This window comes from Pelodiscus sinensis, chromosome 24 (assembly GCF_049634645.1).
Source record: "Pelodiscus sinensis isolate JC-2024 chromosome 24, ASM4963464v1, whole genome shotgun sequence".
NCBI classification, from domain to species: Eukaryota; Metazoa; Chordata; order Testudines; family Trionychidae; genus Pelodiscus; species Pelodiscus sinensis.
Genome location: NC_134734.1, coordinates 18,509,612 through 18,519,722, shown reverse-complemented (window position 1 = coordinate 18,519,722; position 10,111 = coordinate 18,509,612). Strand labels below are relative to the sequence as shown.

The 10,111-nt window shown below is 54.3% G+C and overlaps 1 protein-coding gene across 1 annotated transcript; it reads left to right on the top strand.

Moving 5' to 3' along the window:
• Nucleotides 1-459: 459 nt before the first annotated feature.
• On the top strand, nt 460-6,167 carry LOC142819719 (uncharacterized). The gene is made up of 5 exons (XM_075908305.1): nt 460-700; nt 2,409-2,440; nt 4,172-4,520; nt 4,770-4,886; nt 5,600-6,167. The coding sequence occupies exons 1-5, from the start codon at nt 460-462 to the stop codon at nt 5,614-5,616; spliced, it is 756 nt and encodes a 251-aa protein (XP_075764420.1). The 3' UTR covers nt 5,617-6,167.
• Nucleotides 6,168-10,111: the final 3,944 nt, after the last annotated feature.

Sequence of the window (10,111 nt, the reverse complement as noted above, 5' to 3'; positions counted from 1 at the left end):
CCTGTGCTGGTGGATAAGAAACAGGTTCTGTAGCAGAGAACAAACTATTCCTGGTTATCAAACAAACACAGGGAGGGGTACGTTACATTTAAGCAGTATGTGAAATGATGGGGGGTGGGTGTGAATGAAACGTTCTCACCGCCACTAACTGTCTGTGCTTTCTCCATAACCAATACCTGGGTACAGGATCTGCTGCCCTTCTAACTCTTCTGTTCCTGTATCAGCCCTGCGCTTGGTCCGAAGCCTTACAAAAGCAAGGGGCAGCTCTAGCTGTTCGGTCTGATCGAGTATCACTGTCTGTGGAGGGGACAGTTGTTTGGTTTGGATTGTTTTGGGTGGTTTGTTTTTGCATTTTCTTAGGCATCATAACTAGCCAAGAACTGACTCCCCCCCCGCCGGGTGAATGGGATGCTGGGAGGATCCGTCCTGCTGGCTGTGGCTCCATCCCACAAGGGAAAGATGAAAAACATCGAATGGAACTTTCGTATTAGTAAAGAGAAGATTCAGGTGGCTGAGTTCATTGGCAGTAAATTTGAGCGACTCAATCCCAGCGACAGATTTCAGCAGAGGCTGGAAATGCACAACGAGACCTCGCTGAGGATCAAGGCCCTGGAGCTGGGCGACAGCGGAGTTTATGAGATCCGGATTAAGACAGACCCAGCAAATGTGGAGGATCGGGCCCTTCTCCTCACGGTCTATGGTAAGTGACGACCAATCGATGTTTTAGCTGCAACCAAATGACCAGACATGCCAGGCTGCAGCGGACACGCTCGTTTTGTGCATTTAGGGAAGTTCCCCTCAGTGCTGAGGGACCAGCACCTCTAGCGTCTTTGGAACAGGACTGAAAGGGAGCCACAGGGTCTCTCATGTGCAGTAGCCGCACGACAATCCCCCCTTTGTAGCCCTCACATCTCAGTCCTGTCTCCTCTGCACCACAAGTGCCGCGTCACGGCAGGGCCCCGGTGGGCTGGTCTCACCACATTCAAGTCTACAATGTATGAAATGGAGCCAGATACATTGGTGCAGAGAGTAGGGGCACCTGGGTGCCGCATAATACCCCAGATTTTAGACCCTACGCCAGAGTCCCAGCCTCCAGCCCATGCTCAGGGCCCTGCTACTCCCTGGTGTCACGAGCAGTGGATGGTGAGAGGAGGTGGACGGTCTTGGGGCGGGGTGCGGCGAGATAAAACACTGATTTTTGACATCTTGGGCACAATCGCATGAGACTGGCTGTTCCTGGTGGCGGTTGGTTGCCCCTGAACCAGGACGGGGAACCAGCTTTGGTCTTAACTACCCATCCCTATCCCACACAGCCCTGTCCTGCACACGGAACCCCTCTTTTCTCCCCATGCCAGCGCCTTAAGGGGCTCCATAAAATTCACTAGCTCAGAGCCCTAGAATAGTAAATCTGGCCTATGGGAAGCCCTGAACTGGGGATGTTAGGGAGTAGTCAACTACCTGAGAAGCAAAAGCTTAATGGGTAGTCGAGTAGAATATCGACTACTTGCTCCCCCCCTCTTGCTGCCTCTAGGAGAGGCAGCAAGGAGGAGGAAATAGCTGGTGCTGGGGGAAGCCGACTTAAAAGCCGGTTCCCCCCATACCGTCTCCACAATGCTGCCTGCCCCTGCACCCGTTGCCACTATCAGACGCAGCAGAGGGGGAGCTAGGGGAGGTCTGTGGGAGGCCAAGGCTCGCTGGGGGCAGAGGCTACTCGGGCAGCAGCCCCTGTCCACGGGGGTCTCAACGGGGAGCTGGACCCCTTGCGGACAGGGGTTGCTCCTGTTCATGGTGGCCTGGGAGGTCTGCCATGAACAGGGCCGCTGGACTCAGTGCGAGCTGGGTCCGAGCAGTCTCCGCTTGTGCTGGTCACTGCGCCTCTGCATGTTAAATGTAATAAGAGTCTGGCGGCTCTTACTACATTTAAAATGCAGAGCCGGAGCACGGGTGGCTCCCAGGATGGCTGAGCCCCAGCTAGAGCCGGCTCCTGGAGCTACCCCACTGTGGCTCTGCAGAGCGGTCCTATCGACTAATCATGTAGTTGATACAACTACGCGGTTAGCCTGATAACCACAATTTAACATCCTTACCTTGAACCTCTGTCCCGTCTCCTCACCCTGTGGAGCTGGGACACCAGAGTGAGGTGTCTCAGTTGGGGGCCAGATCAGTGAGGGGTGTGGGGGGGAGGGGTTTCTTCACACCTATGTGGTCCCCAGCTGATTTCTCTGTGGGCCAGTGCTCCCCAACCCAAAAAAAGTTCCCTGGCCCTGCCATAAATAAAGAAAACATTAAAACCATTTGTGTTGGTCATCAATTAATTTACTTTATTTAAAATGAAGTTTGATAAACTAATATGAGAAAGTTAAAACACGTAATCTGTTTAATGATTTAAATTAAACCATTCTCCCTAGTTGCAGTGTTAGCAAAATGGATCGAGTGTTATGTAATTAATAGTGGGTGTGTCTAGACTACACCTCTCTGTCGACAGAGAGATGTAGATTAGGCACATCGAAATTACTAATGAAGCCGGGATTTAAATATTCCATGCCTCATTAGCATAAACATGGCCTCTGCTTTTTTTCAAAACGGAATTTTTACGGAAAAAAACGGCAGTCTAGATGCGGATCTGTCGAAAATAAAGCCTTTTTCAATAGATCCTGTAAACCTCATTTTTTGAGGAATACAGGATCTGTCAAAAAAGGCTTTATTTTCGACAGATCCGCATCTAGACTGCCATTTTTTTCCGAAAAAATGCAGTTTTGAAAAAAAGTGGTAGCCATGTTTATGCTAATGAGGTGCAGGATATTTAAATCCCGGCTTCATTAGCAATTTCGACGTGCTTGATTTGCAGTCTAGACGTAGCCAGTGAGTTTTCATTAGCAACCGGTGGTTCGCAGAACGGTTTACATTGAGCCAGGAGGTTCACAGGCCAAAAATATTGAGAACTACTGAAATAGAGGCACCCCTGGCCTCTCCCCCCGAGTTAATGCAATGCAAGTTGGATTAATGAAATTGCAGCATAGTTGCATGGGAGGGTTCTTTGGGGGCCAGACCCATCCCTACTGGCAGAGGAGAGTGGGAAGAGTTCTTAGAGGGGTCACATGGCACTCTTTACTCCCAGTCATGTGTCCATTTTAAGCATGGAAGTACTACCTCCAGGGATGGGACTTTATGTGACAGGTGGGCGTGGCCTAATGGATCAGGAGGTGTGGCTAATAAGGTGGGAGGCGTGGCTAATGTGTCTCTATTTTTGGTTCAGAAAATATGGTCACCCTATTTCTAAAGCAAATAAGCTTATCAGCTTCCGTAAACACACATTGAAAAACCTGGGTTTTACCATTGAGAACAACAGCTGCCGTCTGTGCCAGGAGCAAATTACAGGCAATAAAACCTTAGTGCAGCGAGGAAAAGAAAAGTCTCCGTATCCCGGTACCATCCATCTCTTTGTCCCTCGGTGACTCAGCCTGAGGTGAGGGTCTGTCCCAGGAGTGGGCGGAGGAGGCTTTGGACCCGTGATGGGCAGGAGGCCCCCCTAGCTGATCACGATGGTTCCTAAGTCTGTGTGTCCGTGTGCAAGGGCCTGACTCTCCATCCCCCTCCCTGCGTCTGTCGATCGCCCTTCCCCTCCATCCTAGCCAAACACCCAGCGTGCAGGGGGCCCTGCCTGGGCTGCCCACACCCCACGGGGACAATGAGGCCAGTTACTCAGGGACACCCCAATGAGTCGGCTCCCTCCCTTCTCCACTGACCCCTCGGCCTCGCGTTGGGGCTGAACAGACTCCGCCTCCCCCTGGCCACTGGGAGCCTGTGGGGCTCCTGCACCTGGTACAACGAGGGGGCTGGAGCTGCTGTCGATTCCAGTCCCTGCAGTGGAGGGGACGTTGGCCAGGCCGGCCCGGAGCGGATGCCAGGCCCCAGAGACATTCTATGGGGTAGGCGGGATGCAGCCGCGGGGAGGTGCTGCAGGCTGTGGGCCACTCTAGGGTGAGGCTGGTGGGTGGCCAGTAGCACCAGTGCAAGGCAGCACGCTGGGCAGGGCCACACGGGGCAGGCAGAGGAAGCCAGGAGGCCGCCTCCCCTGCTGGAGGGGGTCTCAGTGGAGGGCTGGTGGGGCTTGCAGCTGGGCTGACTCAGCGCAGCATCTGGACTAGACGCCCCCTCGGGGGCCCTTTAGCCCGGCCTTGCTGGGGTCTGGGATAAGGGATTTCTTTGTGGTTTCAACCCAGAGCCCGTGCCGGTGCCGGAGATAAGGAACCACTCGCTCTCCAGCACGGCAGCCGGGTGCAACGTCACCCTGGAGTGCCTGGTGCCTGTCAGGGAAGGGGTTAACATCTCCTGGACCAGAGGGAGCCCACTGCGAGACCTGGGCGATCTGGAGCGGTACCAGCTCAGCCCTGAGGGCAGGAGCCTCCAGCTGTCCCTGCAGCTCAACCCCCCGGAGTCTAACTTCACCTGCACGGCCAGCAACCCTGCGGACCAGAAGAGCTCATCTTTTGTCCTGCCGAGCATCTGCCAAAGCAAAGGTGAGGGATTTACAGCCTGTCCCAGCCTTGCCTTTTGTTTCTTGATATTTCCTGGCCCCTCCACGGAGCAGCAGCAGAATTCAGGGCATGGCAGGACAGCTCCTTGGTACAGGAGGAATCAGTGAGGCGGAGTCTGAGTATTTTCCCGTGTCCTTGCTTTGATGGGATGTTAGACGCTGACTCTTTATTATTGCAAGCAATGCAACCAATGTACAGGGTGCCGCTAACCTCCAGCCTCTGCAATTCCAGGTGCACACAGGCCATTCTCAAACCTGTGGTGCATTGTGCTGACTTCCTTCCTGTTATTGCTAATCCTTGGGACTGCCATCTGGTGTTGCTGGATGAACAAGAATTTGGCTGATCCAGGTAAGAAAATCCCTTTCTATCCCACTGCTGGCACCAGGACTGGACTGTGCCATGATGTCTGAACTACAGTCCTGCAGCGGGACTGGGATCCCGCAGGATTCCCTGCCGTAATGGCGGGACTGGGATTCTATAAAAGCCCAGCACTGCTCGAATCTGAAATCTCTTCTGTGAAGGGGGCTAAAATCTGGCTGATTCTTAAGCACATGATTCTGGGATCTGGGGCTTAAAGAAACACATCGACCACCACAAGGTAGGTGATAAACCCATGAGAATTGGCCACCGAGAGAATAGCCCCAATGCCCGGCGTATTCCATGTGTTGCCCATGCACAAAGTTGCTGGTGCATTTTTCACGAGACACTCTTATGCTCCATATATCCCCAACAGACATGCCTGGTTGCGCCTTCTCTGGAGAAGGACTCACATGGATTCCCTGCCTGTGATTTTGGTGGGGGCGGCTCTGTGGAGCTGGATCTCTGCAGGGGCTCAGCTCCTGACAAAGGGGAGGCGTGAATGGCAACGGTCCCCACATGCCAGGCCATTGTGATGTCAATGGGTGTCGTGTGCCAATCAGGGTAGCTCTGGGGAGGGGGCTGTTTGCCCCAGCTGATCGTCGGGGCCCGTCGGCTCAGTCGTGTCCTGCCGATGCTGGTGGCCCAGAGGCAGTGAGCAGGGGCCTGCTGGCCACGTCCTGAGGCTTCTCTCTTTCCCGCAGGAGCCAGAGGAGGTTGAGTATCAGAGCTTAGACGTGCACCATGTGCCCCCGTCGCTTCTCTAGCTGAATGGTCTCCGGTCCACCCACGAACCCGAATGGGAGAAGACCCGTTCTCCAGCTCTGTAGCCTGCACCCACACTCCCGCCCCCCGGCATTGGATCCTCATGTGTGAAGCCTTCCCTGGCTGCCCGGGGCAGGAGGAAGCTGCTCTGGGAGGAGTAGGACACGCAGCTTCGGCACCGCTGCCCGCACGAAAGAAGGGCCGTTCAGTTTCAGGCGATGTTGCCTGCCAGGGGGATGGAGGTTGGGGTGCAGAAGTCAAGGCAGGTGGCAGGTCCAGGACTCAAGGCAGGGGGCTCAGAAGAGGAGGTTGGGAGGTGGGGGGAGCTTACCAAGCCACCCATGATAGCGAGGGTGGTTCTGCTCCGGTGGCGGCTCCTCCCAGGGGGATGCGGCAGTGCTCCGCGGCCAGTGGCTCCTCCCGAGGGGCTGGGCCTTTTCCAATGCCGATATATATATTTTTGAGATGAGGCGACCATTCCTGTATGCAGTATTTAAGATGTGAGAGTGCCATGGATTTATACAGAGGCAATAAATAGTCTTGGTCTTATTTTCTCTCCCTTGTTAAATGATTCCCAACGTTCTGTTTGCTTTTTTGACTGCCGCTGTACACCGAGTGGATGTTTTCAGAGATCTCTCCACAAGAGGGGTGGGCAGTAGCTTTTGGTGGGCGGGGGGCACTCCAAAGTTTTGGTAAATGGTCAAGGGCTGCACTTTTCTGTGGAGGGAGAGCAGGGTCTAGGATAGAGGCTGGTGCAGAAGGGCGTAAGGAACTGGGGGTTCAGGAGACGGTGTGGGGTCTGAGAGGGTGTTTGGATGCAGGAGGGGGTTGTGACCTGGGGCAGGGGATGGGGCTGTAGGGTCAGGGAGGGAGTGTGAGTGCAGGAGAGGATTCTGCCCTGGGGGAGGGGTGTGGGAGGGAGTTGTCACCCAGGGCAGAGGGTTTGCACAGTGATCTGGGGGAGGAAGTCGGGGTGCAGGAGGGACTGGGGGGCCACAAGCAGGTGCTGGCTGGGAGGAGTTTATCTAGGTGTTTCCTGGCCAGCAGGCTGCAGCACCCCCAAGGCAGGCTGGGCTCCCTGCCTGCTGCAGCCCCAGCCCCCTTGGAAATACAGGCTGCTCCCTCCACCTGGCTCTTAGCTCAGGCTGCCCCAGGCGCTCAGGCCAATCTCTCAGCTCCAATTGGCTGGCTGTTTCCAGCCAATTGGAGCTGAGAAATTGGCTGAGGTCACTTCTTATTAGCCGGTTGTTTCTGGCCAATAGGAGCTGAGGATTGGGCTGGGGGCGGGGAGGTGGCAAGTTGCCTCCCCCTCCCCCTTCCTGCAGAGCAGAGAGCTACATGTGTTTTAAACTGCAGCAGCTGCTTGTGCCTAAGGGTCCTGGCAGGGGGACCGTGGGCTGGATCCGGTGGCTTGCCGGGCCGGATCCAGCCCCCGGGCCGTATTTAGCCCAGTCCTGATCCACAATGCCTTCAAGATCTCTCTCTTAGGTGGTCGTAGCTAAATCTGTCCCCATCATGTTGTAGCTGGGGTTATTTTTTTCCAATGTGCATCACTTTGTATTTATCAACATTCAGTGTCATTTGCCATTTTGCCGCCCAATCACTTAGTTTGCTGAAGCTCTTCACAGGAAGCGCAGAGTGGAGGCAAAGCTACAGACTGCAAGCGGGGGGGGGGAGGGAGGGCTTGCTCCGAGACCCCAGGGAGGAGGTGTTGTGGGAGTGGTAGGGGAAGTAGCCCAGGGAAAGGATGCTGTTGTGGGGATAAGGACAAGAGAGCCCCGCTGGTGGCTGCCATCTAGGGCCCTCGGCTGCACCCCGGAGTAAGTGGGTGGGACCGGGTTTCCCCACAACCCTCCCCGTGCCCGGTGTGCTGCCACCAGGGAAAAGGGACTTTTGCACCAGGGAAGGGTTTTTCCCTCCAAGCTAGTGACTGGCCTATGATGAAAATGGCTCATGAAGCAGGGAGCCCTCCCCTCTGAGAGAAAGAGGCAGTGGAAGGGTCACCGTGAGCCTCTGAGGCATACTAAAAATTCACCAGGAAGCGTAGGACCAAGGGAGCACAACCAGAGCTCTGCCACAATATATATTAGAGTGTGTCTGTCTGTCTGTCGTTCCATTGATCCGTGCGTCCGTTTTTTCCATAACTCCTTCTAAACAGTAAGAGCTAGGACCGCCACATTTGGTAGGCAGCTTCCTCTGATGCTAACTTAAACCAAGGTGCGCGTTTGGTTGTGCCTGGAGAATGGGAAGTGCCAGAAATAGGACTGTTTTCCATAACAGAGAGGGAGGGGCACAGACAGCAGGGATGCAACACTGAGGCTGTGTCTAGATTGGCCAGATTTTCTGGAAAATCAGCCGCTTTTCCGGAAAAACTTGCCAGCTGTCTACACTGGCTGCTTGAATTTCCGCAAAAGCACTGACTTCCTACTGTAAGAAATCAGTGTTTCTTGCGGAAATACTATGCTGCTCCCGTTTGGGCAAAAGTCCCTTTTGCGCAAACGGGCCAGTGTAGACAGCTTAGATTTGTTTTCCACAAAAAAGCCCCAATTGCAAAAATGGCGATCAGGGCTTTTTTTGCGCAAAAGCGCGTCTACATTGGCCACGGATGCTTTTCCGCAAAAAGTGCTTTTGCGGAAAAGCGTCCTGCCAATCTAGACGCTCTTTTCCGAAAATGCTTTTAACAGAAAACTTTTCTATTAAAAGCATTTCTGGAAAATCATGCTAGTCTAGACGTAGCCTGAGAGTGGCCAGTGGGGCAGGTGCAGGGATGTGGTTGCACCATCTTGCCTGCCAGCACACTGGTAAGTTGGCCCTAACTGTGTCGAACCTGGATGTCACTCTCCCTCCCCCGCCATTAGATTGCATGCAGGCTGCAGGGGAGCGTGAGAGTGGGGCAAGAAGCAGCCCCCCGAGCCTCTCCCCTGAACAGCCTGCAGGTTGCAGGGGAGCCACTGTAGAGAGGGCAGCATGATGGGGGGAAGGCCCCTGGAGTCTGGCCACACCAGACAGCCCTCAGAGCCTGTCCCCTCCCAAACAGCCTGCATTACATGTGAGGAGGGCTCACTGGAGGCGTGGACAGCCGCTGGAGCCTCTTCCTCACCAGACAGTCCGCAGGCTGCGGAGGGGACGCTGGAGGCTGGGCAGAGACCACAGAACCTCACCATGAATTTGGTAGGGCCCTATCTACGATTCTTAATTTAGTCTGACATCGGAGGGCTGGAAACCAGAGAACTCGGCAGCCCAGCATCGACGGAGCGATGGCAGCAAGAGGGTGGAGTTACGTCCAACATTGGAACAAAGGGCAGAACAGCATTGAAAAGTGTTGCAGGGAAAGAGGGAGCAACCGGCGCGGAACTGAAGAGGAGGAGCACAAGTTGCAGGAGGGAAGAGCGTGGAGGAGGCACCTGGAAGTCAGACCGTGTGCCCAGGTGTGGCGGCGCATCAGGTACCCCCAACCCAGCACCCCCGACTGCAGCTAGACGTGACTCCGCCAGCTAGTGAAATAAGGGGGGTTTATTGCTTCTCAGAGATACAGCACAGCCCGGGGTCAATGTGGACATAGGAGTAAGGGTCAGACAGGGGTACACAGGCCCCCTGATCCCTCAGTACTCGACTTAGTCTGTTCTCTTCATGTTTGCCCAGCCAAGACAGCCCCTTCTCCAAACCACAGACCACTCATCTCCCCAGGTAGCCACACCCCTTCCTTTGTTCAAACTCCTTCCCCTGGCCAAGTGTGAAGCTGCTCACCATGCCTACCTGCTTGTCCTCAGGGATGCGCCCCCGCCCTGGGGCAGTGCTTACAGACACAGGCCAGTAGGGGTCACCCACAGCACAACACAGCACTAGTGAATGCCCAACCATCGTGGACGCAGGGCCACAAGAGTGTACAGCACACCCCACTACGTCACACGAGGGCTGACATCTGGGCTGCAGTTGCAGCATCTCTGTGCCATAATTTGCATAATAAAGAGCCAGGTTAGTTTTCCATGGTGTGCTCATGGGATCACCCAGCACACGGTACCTGAACCACTAACAGCTCTTTGGAGAGGAAATTTGGTCCGTTCAAAAGTTTTACCATTAAAAAAGCTGTTGTTCCTGGGAAAATTGGAATTTTTGGCAGAACAAAAAAATTACAGAAAAGCAGCTGCTTTGTGTAGAAGACTATTCTCTATCATGAAAAAGAATCTGTGAGGGAAAATGGAATTATTTGGATTAGGAAATGTTACCATGGTGCTTCATGGGAATTGTAGTTTGTGCCTCCTGTTTCCATTTTGTATGGCTGACCTGCCTACATTTCCCACAATGCACCATGGCTAGGGACTCCCAGTGTGAAGAAGGCATTTCTGGAGCATCAAGGGATTTGTAGTCTGACCAGGGAGACTGGCCTATGTGAAGCAATGGGAATTTAAGGCATCCAGACTACAGCTCCTATCAGGCAAAGCAGCAGCATT